We start from the raw sequence: 20,782 nt of genomic DNA, 5'->3' as shown, positions 1-20,782 counted from the left end.
TTGGTTGAGTGTCCAGCAGGTCCAAAGTCCGGAAGGCCTGGCGTGCAGATGTCCTATTTTCCTGTGCCTCCTCGTTGCTCTTGATTGAGTATCTTTGGGGGTTTGAAGTCCTGATGTCCTTGCCTTGGATACCCCAGTTGAACCTGCTTTCAGATGTCTTATCTTTGTCGTCCCTGAGGTCCTTGTCTCCAGATGACCATGCTGTCTAGTCTCCTGATGTTTTGCCTTTCATCATCTTTCCTATGCAGCAGTGGATCTGCCGACACTGAAACCTTGTGGTTGAAAAGGCACTTTAAGTATCGGAGGTCTATTATTAGACCCAGACTATGCCTGAGTCACCACAGCTCCCAGACAAGCCACTCAATTTGGGTAGAGTCCTTGTCTTCCTCAGCCCTGCCTCAGCATTGTCCTGACCTTGATGCAGTCCTGCCCGAACCTTGACGTAGCCATGTCTGATCCTTGGTATAAACTCAACCACAAAGTTAGAGAGACAACACATTTAACCTGTGTAGTATTTATTGTAAATATCCACATATATACCTACATAGACATTTAAAACTAAGCTAGCACATTCACACATTCATACAACCCAATTAAAATAACAAATGTTCATTTGAGATGTTAGATTTAAATAACATATATCATTCCTTCCAATGAGGATACTAATTTAACTGAGAATGAATGTTTAGCAATACAAAGTTTAAACCCACTAGAATTTCAAGTCTCAATTGTAACCATTATATCTTCTTCTCTGATTTCATATGTGATCCATATTTGATGTATCTTTACTTATTAGGACTGAAATGTATTCATTGGTCATCACAGTGTATCCAATATATCCATATTCATTTAATCATCACAATGTATTCAATGTGTCCGACAAAAGATATCTTCGTTTCAACCCTATTGTCAGGGGCTTCCTCAGGGACTCATATTATCTCAGATCTATAATCATATTCCTTCACTACAAAGGGGAACATATAAACAGATATCAATAATTTACAGAGACATAGGGTAAAAGAATTATTACCACCTGTCAAGTTTAGTATCAATCCAAGGTGACCAAACATCACCTCTCCAAATTTAAATCATTGATGTAATAAATAAGCTAAGTCAAATACTAGCCACATTAATCGCAATGATGTCATATCTTCATTAAAGTTTCTTGAAAAATAAGTTAATAAATTTTATTAATTTAAAGCAGAACTACCACTTAAATCCTACACCGAACCTATATCAGCCACCACCAAAATAAGTCACTACCATTCCAAAACCCAAAAAATAAAGTCTGAGACTTACTGGGATAAAAGTCCAAAATCCATATTATGCGACGTTCCACTGAATGATTATTATGAACCTTTACTTTCGAAACATTGCACTTCTATATGGAAGTGCCAACTTGCATACTCAAGCGAACATTTTGGCGGCCTGTTCGGTATAGGACGTGTATACTTATGGAACGCTGCGGTAAAAGGTTGGTCTATTTAAATTATTAAATGGATTTTCACTGAATGTGTTTATGCTTTTTCAGAGAAATGTTCGCTTGAGTATGCAAGTTGGCGCTTCCATATTCCTTCCAGCCGGAGTATGCGCCTTGTAATATGTGCCGCCTACTAATATGCACTTATCCACATGCGCTTATCTACGGGCGCCTATGAATGCGCGCTTCTCAACATGCGCTTAGCAACATGCGCCTAAGAACGGGCGCCTATGAACGTGTGCCTATCAACAGGCGTCTATGGACATGCGCCTAGGAACGGGCATCTTATGAACGTGCGCCTATCAACAGGCTTCTATGGACGTGCACTTATGCTATGAACAGGCGCCTATGAACGTGCGCCTAACGGCCTGCGCTTAGCAACGTACGCCTATCAGCGTGCGCTTAGCAATGTACGCCTATCCTCGTGCGTCTATCAGCGTGCGCTTAGCAACGTACGCCTATCAATCCTATCAATGTGCACTTAGCAACAGGCGCCAATCAATGTGCGCTTAGCAACGTGCGCCCAGGTGGCGAAGGCGGGCAGGCAGGCAAATGGCGACCTCCTTGGCGGGCTGCCACGTCGGCAGACCCCGCTAATCCTCACTTCCTCGGAGACCACAGTAAAGATGTACGCCTTACCTTGTCTTCGGCGCTTCCCGGCTGCAACCCGGGCGGTCTCCGGCTGCGGGGGGAGAGGGTGAGTACCGTCACCACCGCGCTCGAGGAAGTGCACCCGCTGCCTCTAGGCTGCGCCCGAACTCGTCTCGCTCAGGGGCCAAGCCCTCACCGGGACCGAGGCTGCCTCTATGCTGCGCCCGAGCCCTTCTCACTTGGGGGCTAGGTCCCTGCCGCAAGTCGGCCACCGGACCGAGGCTCTTACCTCCGAGGGATCACGGAAATCAGCTCGGGAAACTCAACTGGGGGAGGGACCGAATGGGATCACTGCAGGAGTGCGGGGCTCGTCTTCAGGTAGGCTTCTTCTATGAATTTAATCGTTAGAATTTGGAAACACGCTCAACGAGCATGAGGTAGCTCCAAACTGCTTTGGAGACGGAAATTACTGAATTGCTGCACTTCCTGCGGGGGTATATGTACCCGTGCTGACATCAGATCCGTCTCCAACTGCTAGCACGAGCACACTATACCCACTTGTTTTGAGTCCATCTGTAGCAGATGGACTCAAAACGCTAGGAAATGGCACAATTCTATTGGCCAGGTCTACATAAACAGGTCCAGTTGTATTGCTGGTCCTGCCCTACTTGGCAACTCACAAACTCTGCCAGCGTGCAGGCAGCACCTCTCATACCAATCGCCCATAATAGAGACCCAACACAGCTGGGAGGCCCTACCATTTTATTCTCTGCCATATTTAACATGCTCAGAAGTTGGGAAATTAAAAAGGTGACTCCACGCAAGAGGCGCAGAACAGAGATACCATTTCTCCCCATCTGGGGAATTTCTTCAGTATCCCCTTGAGGAATTGCATTAAATTCCTCTAGAAAACTCTCTGAACTAGAAATAGTCTCCTCCACCAAACTGCCTTCCTTTCCCCTTTGGATCTCGTCTTGTCTTGATCTCTGCCAAAGCTTAATGAGCTGGGAGGGGGGAGTAGATCCCAAGACTGCTCCCTGTGCCGTGGGAAACAAATCCCCTCTAGACATAGAAGCCCAGACCCCTGAGAAAGTTCCATTGGAGGAAGGGAAGAAACGGAAGCTTTAGGGCCACCACTGAACCTCCCAGTGACTGAATTTTAGGGTTTAGGGAAGGTCTCGGTTCACCTTCACTGCCCTGCGACTCCTTCATGGCCACCATTCCTATCTCTGCTTAGGAGGCTCCAATGAATAAAAGCTGCCTGGCTGAGCCCAAACTCATTGAGCCCCCCCCAATCAGAGCAATAAATTCACTGCTGCAGCTCTTCCCAAGTGCCATCACAGGCTCCGTACCGTTTCCTGCTTGCACCTCTGCGTAGCCACAATCGTGCCGCCGACTCCCATGTGGTCCCAGCACAGCACACAGCTGACTCCCCTGGGCTTTCCCTGCACAGGCAACGTCCCCCCAGACACTGAAAACCTCCTTGCCACGGTCCTCACCTGTGGGTCAGGCACTCTTTCTGCCCCTCGTCTCTGCTGGCTTTTTCTTTTTATTGTTGCCTTGAAACAAGCAGTGCTAACTTAAAGGGTAACTGCTCCCAAAGAAGCCTCATAAAAGAGCCTCAATCCAGCAAAAGACGGTGCGGGGAAAGGCAGAGGGGTAAAAGGAGGAGAAGCACGAAACGCATGGGAGGGTAAAAAACACAAAACAGCTCCCCTGGAAGTCCCCGGTCCTGGTCTGCTCAGCTTAGAGAGAGAGTTCTGGGCTTCCTTTTTTATTTATCTTTAAATAGAAACAAGGACCTTGCTCAACCGACAGAGCGAGACCAAACCAAATCTTTTACCCCAGGAGCCTCCTCCAATATTTCTTTTCATCCACAGCAGGGAACCTATGCCCCCTCTCTGCTGGCGACGGAGAATCCTGGCAGGCTGAGGTCAGCACGCATGCACTTAAGGGAAGCCATCAGCAAACCTGTTTGTGAGCATAACCTGTTCGTCTGGACCGGTCTGACTGGATGAGGAGGAAATGCAAAGTGCAGTGTTGGGATGGGCTCTATCCCGCCACTTTGCCACAGATTTCAAAAGTCAGCCATTGCAGTTTCCACAATCTCACTGTACAGTCAAAACTTAGAAAAGGAACATCAGCTACAGCTAAACAGGGCATAAGAAGGACCAGGGTGACAGCAAGCATTAGAAAGGGCAGGCAAAGGAAAACAGAGGCAATAACTGATGGGGAGACAGGGCAGGAAGGAAAAAAAGCAGGGTCTTGGGGGAAAAAAATGAAAAGCCTCATACTTTTTGGGGTTTCGATGTGCTCCAGGGCTTGACCTTTAACCTTGGGCTCAGCCAACGAGAGTTTCTTATGCACTTCGTGCCGAGAGCTATCGCTCAGATGCCCATCATTAGATTTGAGGAGCATGGAAATGAGTTGTGGAGGGGACTGACTGCGCTGCGCTGGTGCCCCAGGACTCTCACTGGCTTTGCCGTTGATCATCTCCAGGATCTTGGCTGGAACAGTGCTGCTGATTGGGTCCGAGATGTCCATAGGGGGCGACCGACTGGCCCGTGGAGACAGAGCATGGACCACCTTGCGAGTGAAGGAGAAGGATTTGGGGAGCTTCTCCCGTGGCAGCTGTGGTGGAGGGCTGGTGACCTCCGACCCCCACTGAGACTCTTCTGCCCCTCTCCTGGCAGAGCTCTGTGGCCGGGAGGGGGATCCATCTGTCAGAGAGAGGCAGGGAGGTGGACTGTACTGGAAGGAGAGAGGGTCAAAGTCCAGGCCAATCCCCGTGAAAGGTGGACCAAAGTCAAGGTCATCATCGTCCTCAAGCCAGGCAGAGGTCGGGCGAGAGAAGTCAGGTGCTGTGTAGACACTATCACGGCCCACGGAGTCCATGCTTTCGCAGGAGTGGCTAGGATTCAGCACGGGCGGCAGGTCTTCAGGGACAGGGAAGGCATCACTGCTGGAGCGAGGACGGCGGAGGCGGTGCAGCTTCTGGAGACCTGGAATGAGACAAAGAATTAAAACTATCAGTGATATACTTATAACCATTGAAAAGTTAATGATCACAATAATATAAGAATGATGATCTGAAAAGAGGTGTGATACGATTGCATTGGGACCCCTGCTTTTTCACACATTTATAAATGACCTGGAAATGGGAACGAGGGAGATGATCACATCTGCAGATAGCACAAAATTATTCGAACTTGTTAAATCACAAGCAGATTGTGAGAAATTGCAAGAGGGCCCTGCAAGCTTGGGAGACTGGACATCCAAATGGTAGACGACAATTAATGTGGACAAGTACAAAGTGATGTATGTGGAGAAGAGCCACCCAAATTATAGTTAAACGATGCAAGGTTCCACACTGGGAGTCACCACCCAGGAAAAGGATCACGGTGTCATCGTGGATATGATGTTGAAATCCTTTGCTCAAGAAAGCAAACAGAATGCTAGGAACTATTAGGAAAGGACTGGAGAATAAAACAGAGAATATCATAATGCCTCTGTATCACTCCATGGTGCATCCTCATCTTGTGTTCATATATCATACACAAACAGAATGCTGGGGATTATTAGGAAAGGACTGGAGAATAAAACAGAGAATATCATAATGCCTCTGTATCACTCCATGGTGCATCCTCATCTTGTGTTCATATATCATACACAAACAGAATGCTGGGGATTATTAGGAAAGGAATGGAGAATAAAACAGAGAATATCATAATGTCTCTGTATCACTCCATGGTGCATCCTCATCTTGTGTTCATATATCATACACAAACAGAATGCTGGGGATTATTAGGAAAGGAATGGAGAATAAAACAGAGAATATCATAATGCCTCTGTATCACTCCATGGTGCGACCTCATCTTGTGTTCATATATCATACACAAACAGAATGCTGGGGATTATTAGGAAAGGACTGGAGAATAAAACAGAGAATATCATAATGCCTCTGTATCACTCCATGGTGCATCCTCATCTTGTGTTCATATATCATACACAAACAGAATGCTGGGGATTATTAGGAAAGGAATGGAGAATAAAACAGAGAATATCCTAATGTCTCTGTATCACTCCATGGTGCATCCTCATCTTGTGTTCATATATCATACACAAACAGAATGCTGGGGATTATTAGGAAAGGAATGGAGAATAAAACAGAGAATATCATAATGCCTCTGTATCACTCCATGGTGCGACCTCATCTTGTGTTCATATATCATACACAAACAGAATGCTGGGGATTATTAGGAAAGGAATGGAGAATAAAACAGAGAATATCATAATGTCTCTGTATCACTCCATGGTGCATCTTCATCTTGTGTTCATATATCATACACAAACAGAATGCTGGGGATTATTAGGAAAGGAATGGAGAATAAAACAGAGAATATCATAATGTCTCTGTATCACTCCATGGTGCATCCTCATCTTGTGTTCATATATCATACACAAACAGAATGCTGGGGATTATTAGGAAAGGAATGGAGAATAAAACAGAGAATATCATAATGTCTCTGTATCACTCCATGGTGCATCCTCATCTTGTGTTCATATATCATACACAAACAGAATGCTAGGGATTATTAGGAAAGGAATGGAGAATAAAGCAGAGAATATCATAATGCCTCTGTATCACTCCATGGTGCATCCTCATCTTGTGTTCATATATCATACACAAACAGAATGCTGGGGATTATTAGGAAAGGAATGGAGAATAAAACAGAGAATATCATAATGCCTCTGTATCACTCCATGGTGCGACCTCATCTTGTGTTCATATATCATACACAAACAGAATGCTGGGGATTATTAGGAAAGGAATGGAGAATAAAACAGAGAATATCATAATGTCTCTGTATCACTCCATGGTGCATCTTCATCTTGTGTTCATATATCATACACAAACAGAATGCTGGGGATTATTAGGAAAGGAATGGAGAATAAAACAGAGAATATCCTAATGCCTCTGTATCACTCCATGGTGAGACCTCATCTTGTGTTCATATATCATACACAAACAGAATGCTGGGGATTATTAGGAAAGGAATGGAGAATAAAACAGAGAATATCATAATGTCTCTGTATCACTCCATGGTGCGACCTCATCTTGTGTTCATATATCATACACAACAGAATGCTGGGGATTATTAGGAAAGGAATGGAGAATAAAACAGAGAATATCATAATGTCTCTGTATCATTCCATGGTGCATCCTCATCTTGTGTTCATATATCATACACAAACAGAATGCTAGGGATTATTAGGAAAGGACCGGAGAATAAAACAGAGAATATCCTAATGCCTCTGTATCACTCCATGGTGCATCCTCATCTTGTGTTCATATATCATACACAAACAGAATGCTGGGGATTATTAGGGAAGGAATGGAGAATAAAACAGAGAATATCATAATGTCTCTGTATCACTCCATGGTGCATCCTCATCTTGTGTCCATATATCATACACAAACAGAATGCTGGGGATTATTAGGAAAGGAATGGAGAATAAAACAGAGAATATCATAATGTCTCTGTATCACTCCATGGTGCATCCTCATCTTGTGTTCATATATCATACACAAACAGAATGCTGGGGATTATTAGGAAAGGAATGGAGAATAAAACAGAGAATATCATAATGTCTCTGTATCACTCCATGGTGCATCCTCATCTTGTGTTCATATATCATACACAAACAGAATGCTGGGGATTATTAGGGAAGGAATGGAGAATAAAACAGAGAATATCATAATGCCTCTGTGTCATTCCTGACGCAATCGCGCCTTGCGTGCATTTCTGGTCACCGCATCTCAAAAAAAAAAAAAGAGGAATTAGAAAAGGTAGAGAAGGATGACCAAAATGATAAAAGGGATGGAATGATTCTCCTATAAGGAAAGGTTAAAGAGGTTAGGACTCTTCAGTTTAGAGAAGAGACAGCTGAGAGGAGATATGATTGAGGTCTATAAAATAATCAGTGGAGTGGAGTGGAGTGGAATGGGTAAACATGAATCAGTTGTTTAATCTTTCAGAAAGAACACAGACTGGGGGGGACACACAATGATATTACATTTAAAACAAATAAAAGAACATTTTTTTTTATTCAATGCTTAATTAAATTTTGGAATTTGTTGCCAGAGGATGTGGTGAAAGCTGTTAGGGTAGCTGGGTTTAAAAAAGATTTGGACAGGTTCCTGGAAGAAAAGTCCATAAACCATTATTAAGGTGGCCTTGGGGAAATCCACTGCTTGTCCCTGGGATAAGCAGCCTGGAATCTATTCAGTTTAGGAATCCTGCCAGCACTGTTGGAAATAGGATACTGGGCTTGATGAACCTTTAATCTGACCCTTATGTAGTTAGAGGAAAGAGCTGTGAACCTCAAAAACATGCAACCTTCATCAGTTGCAGAACCTTTCTTGTCCCAAATCTGGGTTGTGCTCCTCAGGCTGACTGGCACCGAGTGTGGGGCAAAGCCATAGAGGACTGAGTGGGGAGTCCCCGTCATCATGCCACACGGACAATAAGTGGCCTGTAACAGGGATTCTCCATGGACAGTGGAACAAATCAGCCACGCAAATGGAGATGATGTCATCCGACAGCAGTGACCCAAAAAAAACACTCTCTCATAGCTCAGAAGACCAAGAAAGTCCCTGCACTGCTGCCGCCGCCCTAATTACCTCAGTCATTTACCAAACTAAGCTTCAACTAAAAAGGGCAGGAGGATGGGATTATGTGGATGATTTCTTCTGCTCTTCACGGAGAACCCCTGTTACAGGTAAGCAATTCTGTTTTTTCCATGGACAAGTAGGAATGGAGAAATTACTTACCTGATAATTTCGTTTTCCTTAGTGTAGACGGATGGACTCAGAACCAGTGGGTTATGTGCTCCTCTGCTAGCAGATGGGAGACGGAGTCAGATTTCAAAGCTGACGTCACCCTAGACCTAGACGTCACCCTGCAGTGACCTCAGCTCCTCAGTATCCTCCTCAAAAAGCCATTGTGGATATATATCTTGCGTAACAACTTGATTAAAACTGATCAAACTGATTTCAAAAACTGGAGACCGCCAGTGCATTCAACCAAGTTAACGCCAACACCAGACTAACCGTGGGTGTCCTGAACTAGGGGTAGGCAACAGCTTACCCGTAATTGTTTAATCTCGAGGTTCTCTTTCCAAGGCCCTCCTTTTCTTTGGGCAGCTGTGGGCGGGATGCTGAGTCCATCTGTCTATACTAAGGAAAACAAAATTATCAGGTAAGTAATTTCTCCATTTCCTAGCCTGTAGCCAGATGGACTCAGGACCAATGGGATGTACAAAAGCTACTCCCAGACAGGGCAAGAGGCTGCCATAGTCCAGTTAATACTGCCCTTGCGAAGGCTGCATCTTCTCTAGCCTGGACATCCAGGCGGTAGAATCTGGAGAAGGTGTGTAGGGAGGACCACGTCGCTCCACGACAGATCTCGGCGGGCGACAGCAGTTTGGCTTCTGCCCAGGATACTGCCAGGGCCCTAGTAGAATGAGCCTTAACCTGTAGGGGTAAGGGCTTTCCTGCCTCTATGTAGGCCGCCTTGATTACTTCCTTAATCCAGCGAGCTATGGTCGCTTGGGAGGCAGTTTCGCCTTGATTCTTTCCGCTGTGGAGTACAAACAGGCGATCCGTTTTGCGCACCTGTTGTGATTGTTCCAAGTATCACATCATGAGTCTGCCGATATTTAGATGGCGAAGAAGGCGGTAATCTTCCGAGTCCTTATGTTGCTCCGGAGATGGTAGGGAGATGGCTTGGTTCAGATGAAACTTGGAAACCACTTTCGGTAGAAAGGAGGGAACGACGCGCAGCTGTATGGTTCCAGGAGTGAACCTAAGGAAGGGTTCCCGACAGGACAGTGCCTGCAGCTCGGAGATGCGATGGGCAGAACATATTGCCACCAGGAATACCGTCTTCAATGTTAAGAGGCTTAATGACAGACTGCGCACTGGTCTGAAGGAAGTCCCCGCTAGAAAATCTAATAACAAATTGAGATTCCAAAACACCACAAATGGATTCTGGCCTTAGATCAGTTAGTGCAAGAAAAAGCAATGAAAGTCTACTGGAAAAAGGTAAAAGGTCATTCTAAAGTCAAGGCTGGCAATGACCTTGCAGACCAACAGGCCAAGGAGGGCGCCACGTCAGAGAGGCTCTGGCAAATGAACGAGTCTCCGGCGTAGAAGTAAAAACAGTCACCAGGCATCAAGCTAAACAGGCCGCTCTCCCGAAACCCCAGTGGCGTAGCAAAATGCCCGCCTTTGATCCAGTGAATGCCCAGACAGGAGATCCCACCCTGGGAAAGTTCTGTGTCTTCATTCAGGCTCCAGATGCAAATCTCCTCACCGAAGCAGTCTGTCAGACAGATGAGGAGTTACGGCTCCCTCTATGCTTCCCAGAGTCAGATAATAAAAGATTTACTGATACGGACCAGTAAGAAGGGAATCATACAGCCTGTATGAGGGGATGTGTGTGAGGGGGGGGGAGCCTGTATGAAGGGGGTGTGTATGTGCACTAGAGAGAGGCAGCCTGTGTGTGTGTGTGTGTGTGTGTGAGAAAGAGAGAGAGATAGAGAGAAGGCCAGAGGGAGCCTGTATGAGGGGATGTGTGTGTGAGAGAGAGAGAGAGGGGGTGGGGTGGGGGGGAGCCTGTATGAAGGGGGTGTGTATGTGCACTAGAGAGAGGCAGCCTGTGTGTGCGTGTTTGTGTGCGTGTGTGTGAGAGAGGGGGGGGTGAGCCTGTATGAAAGGGGTGTGTATGTGCAATAGAGAGAGGCAGCCTGTGTGTGTGTGTGTGTGTGTGTGAGAAAGAGAGAGAGAGAAGGACAGAGGGAGCCTGTATGAGGGGATGTGTGTGTGTGAGAGAGAGGGGGGGTGGGGGGAGCCTGTATGAAGGGGGTGTGTATGTACACTAGAGAGAGGCAGCCTGTGTGTGTGTGTGTGTGTGTGTGCGCGTGTGCGTGAGAGAAAGAGAGAGAGATATTTATTTATTTATTTAAGATTTTTTTTATATACCGGCATTCATGACAGCAGTCACATCATGCTGGTTCACAGTGTAACAGGGGTGCATAATAAACTTCAAACTGGAGCAATGGTGCGGAAGAAAGCAGTTACATATAACAAGGGTGTAAAGAACTGGGCGAGGAGAGAAAAATAAAGGACAGGTTAACAATGGCTAACGATAATTACAAAAGAGTAACTTTGAAGTGGCTGATATTTATGTCATGATGGCGAGATGTTAAATTAATTGGGGTCCGGAAATGCTTGTAGATAGAGAGAAGGACAGAGAGAGAGAGAGAAGGACAGAGGGAGCCCGTATGGGGGGATAGTGGCAGGTGGAGGAGTTGGGGTCTGAGGGGGGCAAAATGAAAGGCGAGTGGCCATGGGAGTAGGGAGTGAGGATGGAAGAGTCACTGTTACAGTGAACTAGAAGGGAAAATCTGCTCAAAATATTTAAAACTCTGCATCTTTAAGTAATAACTTTTTTCTGTATTACATTTTAAATTAATTATTTAAGACTGTCCTGTATATTGTGTTATTTTGACCCAATATAAAGTTTGCAGAATTTTAAGTTTGTGTGTGCAGAATTCCCCCAGGAGTACTAACTAGCCCAGGACATTTTGTACAGGCATTCAGGATCAGCCTGCAAGATGTTGCCCCAGGACCGCCAACTGCTATGAATTTGGATGTGCTCAACCAGGGGAGAATCAGCCTGAAAGACCAGGAGCAGCCATCAAAATTCCCTTTCACCCGGCCTGGATGAGGCCTCAGCTCTCAGCACGGGACTGGCAGGCCGAGGTCAGCCTGGGTTCCCATACAGGATGACACCAGCAGCCCTCTGTCTCTGTCTTCAGTCAGTAGGGGAGCATACATCCATGTGATTGGACTGGTCTGACTGGCTGAAGAGGAATTTCCCTTTCACGCTCCATGAAACCAATGTAACAACCTAAGAATTGCCATATTGGGTCAAGACCAAGGGTCCATCAAGCCCAGGATCCTGTTTCCAACAGAGGCCAATCCAGGTCATAAGTACCTGGCAGGATCCCAAAAAGTAGACAGATCCCATGCTGCTCATGCCCAGGAATAAGCAGTGGCTTTCCCCACGTCTACTTGGTTAAAGGAAAATTGTTTTTTACCTGCTAATTTTTGTTCCTGTAATTACTCAGATCAGTCCAGACTCCTGGGCTTTGCCTCCCTTCCAGCAGGTGGCGACAAAGAACGTTTCACAGGCACCGCCTCTTACCCCCATGTGCCACCCGCAGCTCCCAGGTATTACCAAGCACCCAAGCATAAAAAGTCAAAAAGGTTTCCAATACTCAACACTATCAAATTCCCCAGAACGAGCAAAGAGTAACATTTATAATGCAATTCAAAACCTCTATTGAAAGGATTAACGAGAAACCTGTGCCATTCCTCAGAGTTATTCAAGAACAAAAAAACAGATCGCGCGGACTGAGACTCTGGACTGATCTGTGGTACTACAGGAACGGAAATCAGCAGGTAAGAACTGGTTTTCCTTTCCCTGTACGTACCCGGATCAGTCCAGACTCCTGGGATGTACCAGAGCTTCCCTAACCAGGGTGGGACTGAGAGAGTCCTGCTCGAAGAACACTTTCACCAAAGCCATCAATGTCTGGGGCCCGGACGTCCACATGGTAGTGCCTGGCAAAAGTACGTAAAGATTTCCAAGTAGCCGCCCGGCAAATCTCTTGCAGTGACACCAGTTGGCATTCTGCCCAGGAGGCTACCTGGGAATAAGGGGTAAAGGTAGCGCCTCGAAAACGCGCGTCCAAACGCGGGGTAACAGTGCGCCCCACCGGAGCTCCACCTTGAGCTCTGCTCTCTCCCCTCCGGAGCGCACTGTACTGTATCGGCCTGATGTTGTGTCAGTGGCAGGGAGAACAGCACAGACAAGGATTTAGTGCTCTCCTGGGATGGGCAGGGGCCCTTGTCACCGGCTCTTAGGGACCAGAAGGGGCCCCTGCCTGTCCTTTTACCTGTGCTGCTGGTCTGCGAGGTCAGAGACTCCTCACTCTTTGCCGATCGTAGCGTCGCCGTTTCTGCTCTCACTCCTACAACACAGAAAGAGAAGCGAGGTCAGAAAGCCACTCATGAGGACGTAATCTAGAGTCTGGGTCCTGCCTCCCCCCCTCCTCACCTGCTGGAGACTGCCCCACACTGAAGAGGTCCCCAAGGCGTGACTTCCTCCGCAGGGAAACCGGCGTTTTCCCGAGTGCGAAAAACAACCTCCAGCTGCCCCCTGTTGCTTTTCGTGGCTTTCTCCTGCAACACAGAAACAGGCTCAGAGACAGGCTCCCTCCGCACCCTAAACCTGCTCTCCCTCTCTCTCCCTCCCTTGCCTCTTCCCACCCCCTCACCTAACCGTACAGCAGCTAATTAAACTTGCAGAAAGGGTCATCCACAGAGAGCGAACATTCACGCCCACAGAGCACAAGAAAGATCCCCATGCCAACGAGATACCCCCATCCAGATTCAAAGACAGGAGAGACCCCCAAAACGAACGAGACTGCCATATACAAGACACAGAGCCACGGCTGGAGAGAAAGGCGGGGGATGCACACAGGAGCCTGCTGAGCCATCAGGCACAACCCTGCTTGGTGAGCGGGAGGATTAAGGGGCAAGGCCTCGGCCTCCAGATCCTATGTTCTGAAATCACAGAATCATTTGCACAAAAACTCGCACAGGTACAGGGAAAACTAAGGGAGTCTCCATCTTAAAAGATCCGTTAGGGTCCTGCAACACTGCCCACCCAGTCCACGTTCCCTCTTCATTGCATCTATAGACGTCTAATCTTTCTAAGGCAAGCTAGAAGTACAAATCCATAAAACCCGCCTGCCCCGTACGTCTTGGACAAATACAATGAAGCAAAATACCACAAAAGGCTGATAAGAGACCAAACAAAATACAGATGCACTAAAAAGATAAATATGAAAGTTATTCTAAATATAATAAAGAGGAAAGTTGCCCCGCACCTGCACTACCAAGTATGCAAATTGTGCTCAACCTCCTTCCTCTCTGTCCTCTCCAGCTCTGCCCCTCACTCTCTCTATGGAACAAGCTCTGCTCTCTCTCTCTGTCCTCTCCAGCTCTGCCCCTGACTCTCTCTATGGAACGAGCTCTCTCTGTCCTCTCCAGCTCTGCCCCTCACTCTCTCTATGGAACAAGCTCTGCTCTCTCTCTCTGTCCTCTCCAGCTCTGCCCCTCACTCTCTCTATGGAACAAGCTCTGCTCTCTCTCTCTGTCCTCTCCAGCTCTGCCCCTCACTCTCTCTATGGAACAAGCTCTGCTCTCTCTCTCTGTCCTCTCCAGCTCTGCCCCTCACTCTCTCTATGGAACAAGCTCTGCTCTCTCTCCCTGTCCTCTCCAGCTCTGCCCCTCACTCTCTCTATGGAACTTGAGCTCTGCTCTCTCTCCCTGTACTCTCCAGCTCTGCCCCTCACTCTCTCTATGGAACAAGCTCTGCTCTCTCTCTCTGTCCTCTCCAGCTCTGCCCCTCACTCTCTCTATGGAACAAGCTCTGCTCTCTCTCTCTGTCCTCTCCAGCTCTGCCCCTCACTCTCTCTATGGAACAAGCTCTGCTCTCTCTCTCTGTCCTCTCCAGCTCTGCCCCTCACTCTCTCTATGGAACAAGCTCTGCTCTCTCTCTCTGTCCTCTCCAGCTCTGCCCCTCACTCTCTCTATGGAACAAGCTCTGCTCTCTCTCTCTGTCCTCTCCAGCTCTGTCCCTCACTCTCTCTATGGAACAAGCTCTGCTCTCTCTCTCTGTCCTCTCCAGCTCTGCCCCTCACTCTCTCTATGGAACGAGCTCTGCTCTCTCTCTCTGTCCTCTCCAGCTCTGCCCCTCACTCTCTCTATGGAACAAGCTCTGCTCTCTCTCTCTGTCCTCTCCAGCTCTGCCCCTCACTCTCTCTATGGAACAAGCTCTGCTCTCTCTCTCTGTCCTCTCCAGCTCTGTCCCTCACTCTCTCTATGGAACAAGCTCTGCTCTCTCTCTCTGTCCTCTCCAGCTCTGCCCCTCACTCTCTCTATGGAACAAGCTCTGCTCTCTCTCTCTGTCCTCTCCAGCTCTGCCCCTCACTCTCTCTATGGAACAAGCTCTGCTCTCTCTCTCTGTCCTCTCCAGCTCTGCCCCTCACTCTCTCTATGGAACAAGCTCTGCTCTCTCTCTCTGTCCTCTCCAGCTCTGCCCCTCACTCTCTCTATGGAACTGAGCTCTGCTCTCTCTCTCTGTCCTCTCCAGCTCTGCCCCTCACTCTCTCTATGGAACAAGCTCTGCTCTCTCTCTCTGTCCTCTCCAGCTCTGCCCCTCACTCTCTCTATGGAACAAGCTCTGCTCTCTCTCTCTGTCCTCTCCAGCTCTGCCCCTCACTCTCTCTATGGAACAAGCTCTGCTCTCTCTCTGTCCTCTCCAGCTCTGCCCCTCACTCTCTCTATGGAACTTGAGCTCTGCTCTCTCTCTCTGTCCTCTCCAGCTCTGCCCCTCACTCTCTCTATGGAACAAGCTCTGCTCTCTCTCTCTGTCCTCTCCAGCTCTGCCCCTCACTCTCTCTATGGAACAAGCTCTGCTCTCTCTCTCTGTCCTCTCCAGCTCTGCCCCTCACTCTCTCTATGGAACAAGCTCTGCTCTCTCTCTCTGTCCTCTCCAGCTCTGCCCCTCACTCTCTCTATGGAACAAGCTCTGCTCTCTCTCTCTGTCCTCTCCAGCTCTGCCCCTCACTCTCTCTATGGAACAAGCTCTGCTCTCTCTCTCTGTCCTCTCCAGCTCTGCCCCTCACTCTCTCTATGGAACTTGAGCTCTGCTCTCTCTCTCTGTCCTCTCCAGCTCTGCCCCTCACTCTCTCTATGGAACAAGCTCTGCTCTCTCTCCCTGTCCTCTCCAGCTCTGCCCCTCACTCTCTCTATGGAACAAGCTCTGCTCTCTCTCCCTGTCCTCTCCAGCTCTGCCCCTCACTCTCTCTATGGAACAAGCTCTGCTCTCTCTCCCTGTCCTCTCCAGCTCTGCCCCTCACTCTCTCTATGGAACGAGCTCTGCTCTCTCTCTCTGTCCTCTCCAGCTCTGCCCCTCACTCTCTCTATGGAACGAGCTCTGCTCTCTCTCTCTGTCCTCTCCAGCTCTGCCCCTCACTCTCTCTATGGAACAAGCTCTGCTCTCTCTCTCTGTCCTCTCCAGCTCTGCCCCTCACTCTCTCTATGGAACAAGCTCTGCTCTCTCTCTCTGTCCTCTCCAGCTCTGCCCCTCACTCTCTCTATGGAACAAGCTCTGCTCTCTCTCCCTGTCCTCTCCAGCTCTGCCCCTCACTCTCTCTATGGAACAAGCTCTGCTCTCTCTCCCTGTCCTCTCCAGCTCTGCCCCTCACTCTCTCTATGGAACTTGAGCTCTGCTCTCTCTCCCTGTCCTCTCCAGCTCTGCCCCTCACTCTCTCTATGGAACAAGCTCTGCTCTCTCTCTCTGTCCTCTCCAGCTCTACCCCTCACTCTCTCTATGGAACTGAGCTCTGCTCTCTCTCTCTGTCCTCTCCAGCTCTGCCCCTCACTCTCTCTATGGAACAAGCTCTGCTCTCTCTCCCTGTCCTCTCCAGCTCTGCCCCTCACTCTCTCTATGGAACAAGCTCTGCTCTCTCTCTCTGTCCTCTCCAGCTCTGCCCCTCACTCTCTCTATGGAACAAGCTCTGCTCTCTCTCTCTGTCCTCTCCAGCTCTGCCCCTCACTCTCTCTATGGAACTTGAGCTCTGCTCTCTCTCTCTGTCCTCTCCAGCTCTGCCCCTCACTCTCTCTATGGAACAAGCTCTGCTCTCTCTCTCTGTCCTCTCCAGCTCTGCCCCTCACTCTCTCTATGGAACAAGCTCTGCTCTCTCTCTCTGTCCTCTCCAGCTCTGCCCCTCACTCTCTCTATGGAACGAGCTCTGCTCTCTCTCTCTGTCCTCTCCAGCTCAGCCCCTCACTCTCTCTATGGAACAAGCTCTGCTCTCTCTCTCTGTCCTCTCCAGCTCTGTCCCTCACTCTCTCTATGGAACTTGAGCTCTGCTCTCTCTCCCTGAACTCTCCAGCTCTGCCCCTCACTCTCTCTATGGAACAAGCTCTGCTCTCTCTCCCTGTCCTCTCCAGCTCTGCCCCTCACTCTCTCTATGGAACAAGCTCTGCTCTCTCTCCCTGTCCTCTCCAGCTCTGCCCCTCACTCTCTCTATGGAACAAGCTCTGCTCTCTCTCTCTGTCCTCTCCAGCTCTGTCCCTCACTCTCTCTATGGAACTTGAGCTCTGCTCTCTCTCCCTGTCCTCTCCAGCTCTGCCCCTCACTCTCTCTATGGAACAAGCTCTGCTCTCTCTCTCTGTCCTCTCCAGCTCTGCCCCTCACTCTCTCTATGGAACAAGCTCTGCTCTCTCTCTCTGTCCTCTCCAGCTCTGCCCCTCACTCTCTCTATGGAACAAGCTCTGCTCTCTCTCTCTGTCCTCTCCAGCTCTGCCCCTCACTCTCTCTATGGAACTTGAGCTCTGCTCTCTCTCCCTGTACTCTCCAGCTCTGCCCCTCACTCTCTCTATGGAACTTGAGCTCTGCTCTCTCTCCCTGTCCTCTCCAGCTCTGCCCCTCACTCTCTCTATGGAACTGAGCTCTGCTCTCTCTCCCTGTACTCTCCAGCTCTGCCCCTCACTCTCTCTATGGAACAAGCTCTGCTCTCTCTCTCTGTCCTCTCCAGCTCTGCCCCTCACTCTCTCTATGGAACAAGCTCTGCTCTCTCTCTCTGTCCTCTCCAGCTCTGCCCCTCACTCTCTCTATGGAACAAGCTCTGCTCTCTCTCTCTGTCCTCTCCAGCTCTGCCCCTCACTCTCTCTATGGAACAAGCTCTGCTCTCTCTCTCTGTCCTCTCCAGCTCTGCCCCTCACTCTCTCTATGGAACAAGCTCTGCTCTCTCTCTCTGTCCTCTCCAGCTCTGCCCCTCACTCTCTCTATGGAACTTGAGCTCTGCTCTCTCTCCCTGTACTCTCCAGCTCTGCCCCTCACTCTCTCTATGGAACTTGAGCTCTGCTCTCTCTCCCTGTACTCTCCAGCTCTGCCCCTCACTCTCTCTATGGAACTTGAGCTCTGCTCTCTCTCCCTGTACTCTCCAGCTCTGCCCCTCACTCTCTCTATGGAACTTGAGCTCTGCTCTCTCTCTCTGTCCTCTCCAGCTCTGCCCCTCACTCTCTCTATGGAACTTGAGCTCTGCTCTCTCTCTCTGTCCTCTCCAGCTCTGCCCCTCACTCTCTCTATGGAACTTGAGCTCTGCTCACTCCCTGCACTCTCCAGCTCTGCCCCTCACTCTCTCTATGGAACTTGAGCTCTGCTCTCTCTCCCTGTCCTCTCCAGCTCTGCCCCTCACTCTCTCTATGGAACTTGAGCTCTGCTCTCTCTCTCTGTCCTCTCCAGCTCTGCCCCTCACTCTCTCTATGGAACTTGAGCTCTGCTCACTCCCTGCACTCTCCAGCTCTGCCCCTCACTCTCTCTATGGAACTTGAGCTCTGCTCACTCCCTGTACTCTCCAGCTCTGCCCCTCACTCTCTCTATGGAACTTGAGCTCTGCTCACTCCCTGTACTCTCCAGCTCTGCCCTCACTCTCTCTATGGAACTTGAGCTCTGCTCTCTCTCTCCCTGTACTCTCCAGCTCTGCCCCTCACTCTCTCTATATGGAACTTGAGCTCTGCTCTCTCTCCCTGCACTCTCCAGCTCTGCCCCTCACTCTCTCTATGGAACTTGAGCTCTGCTCTCTCTCTCCCTGTACTCTCCAGCTCTGCCCCTCACACTCTCTATGGAACTTGAGCTCTGCTCTCTCTCCCTGCACTCTCCAGCTCTGCCCCTCACTCTGTCTATGGAACTTGAGCTCTGCTCACTCCCTGTACTCTCCAGCTCTGCCCTCACTCTGTCTATGGAACTTGAGCTCTGCTCTCTCTCCCTGCCCTCTCCAGCTCTGCCCCTCACTCTCTCTATGGAACTTGAGCTCTGCTCTCTCTCTCCCTGTACTCTCCAGCTCTGCCCCTCACACTCTCTATGGAACTTGAGCTCTGCTCTCTCTCCCTGCACTCTCCAGCTCTGCCCCTCACTCTGTCTATGGAACTTGAGCTCTGCTCACTCCCTGTACTCTCCAGCTCTGCCCTCACTCTGTCTATGGAACTTGAGCTCTGCTCTCTCTCCCTGCACTCTCCAGCTCTGCCCCTCACTCTCTCTATGGAACTTGAGCTCTGCTCTCTCTCTCCCTGTACTCTCCAGCTCTGCCCCTCACACTCTCTATGGAACTTGAGCTCTGCTCTCTCTCCCTGCACTCTCCAGCTCTGCCCCTCACACTCTCTATGGAACTTGAGCTCTGCTCTCTCTCCCTGCACTCTCCAGCTCTGCCCCTCACTCTGTCTATGGAACTTGAGCTCTGCTCACTCCCTGTACTCTCCAGCTCTGCCCTCACTCTGTCTATGGAACTTGAGCTCTGCTCTCTCTCCCTGCACTCTCCAGCTCTGCCCCTCACTCTCTCTATGGAACTTGAGCTCTGCTCTCTCTCTCCCTGTACTCTCCAGCTCTGCCCCTCACACTCTCTATGGAACTTGAGCTCTGCTCTCTCTCCCTGCACTCTCCAGCTCTGCCCCTCACTCTCTCTATGGAACTTGAGCTCTGCTCTCTCTCCCTGTACTCTCCAGCTCTGCCTCTCACACTCTCTATGGAACTTGAGCTCTGCTCTCTCTCCCTGCACTCTCCAGCTCTGCCCCTCACACTCTCTATGGAACTTGAGCTCTGCTCTCTCTCCCTGCACTCTCCAGCTCTGCCCCTCACTCTCTCTATGGAACAAGCTCTGCTCTCTCTCTCCCTGTCCTCTCCAGCTCTGCCCCTCACTCTCTCTATGGAACTTGAGCTCTGCTCTCTCTCCCTGTACTCTCCAGCTCTGCGTCTCTCTCTCATATTCTGTCCCAAGTTCATTTGCTAAGAGAAGAAGCAGCTCCCTATTTCTCTCTCAGCTAACCACTCACACAGAGGCCAGCGATGTACCTTCTGTCAGAATTCTCAGTCCTTACCTCTCATCGGGGAGTTCGATGACCGTGTGGAATTTCACTGGCACTCCTCGGTCCCCTACTCCCCCATCTGGCTCCATCATCTTTCCCTGAGCAGCACAAGAGCCAGTAAGCAGGGCTTGTTGACTCCTAGCTTGAGCTTCCTCCAGGCTTAACAGCCGGGTGCAGTTCACCAGGAGTGACTTGGGTCTGGCCAGAGCACAGCGGCCTAAGAGAGTCAGGAAAAACAAAAAGGAGATCCTTCAGCTGTTGTGAAACACTTGTACGATTCCTTCCTTGGAGGAGCGCTGTGTCAGAGATGTCTGAACATTTTTGTAACACTGCTAGAAGAATCCCACCTCCCACAAAAGCACTGATCCAAATTTAAGTATTTCTTCTAAATATCTGATTTTTAATTGTGCTTTAATTATCTGTTTTCTATAGGATGCACAGTGAGAAAATCAAAGCGCAGACCAGATCCAGTGCCCTGAGCAGTGAGATCAACGAGCAGCCTGGATCCAGGGCACTAAGCAGTGAGGATCAACAAGCAGCCATGATCAGGGACCATGAGGAGATTAAGCAGCAGCCCAGATCCAGTGCCCTGAGCAGTGAGATCAACGAGCAGCCTGGATCCAGGGCACTAAGCAGTGAGG

At 49.2% G+C, this 20,782-nt stretch overlaps 1 protein-coding gene across 1 annotated transcript in view; it reads right to left on the bottom strand.

The window, feature by feature from the left end:
* LOC115076338 (rho GTPase-activating protein 33-like) overlaps positions 1-20,782 on the bottom strand; it is a 152,590-nt gene that overhangs the window by 14,018 nt on the left and 117,790 nt on the right. The window contains 4 exon segments of the mRNA XM_029577646.1: positions 4,366-5,073; positions 13,100-13,174; positions 13,261-13,385; positions 20,154-20,358. Coding sequence (XP_029433506.1) covers positions 4,366-5,073; positions 13,100-13,174; positions 13,261-13,385; positions 20,154-20,358 — 1,113 coding nt within the window.

This window comes from Rhinatrema bivittatum, chromosome 14, assembly GCF_901001135.1.
Source record: "Rhinatrema bivittatum chromosome 14, aRhiBiv1.1, whole genome shotgun sequence".
NCBI lineage: Eukaryota > Metazoa > Chordata > Amphibia > Gymnophiona > Rhinatrematidae > Rhinatrema > Rhinatrema bivittatum.
Note: the sequence above shows the minus strand (reverse complement) of the source record. Positions and strands in the feature narration are given on the sequence as shown.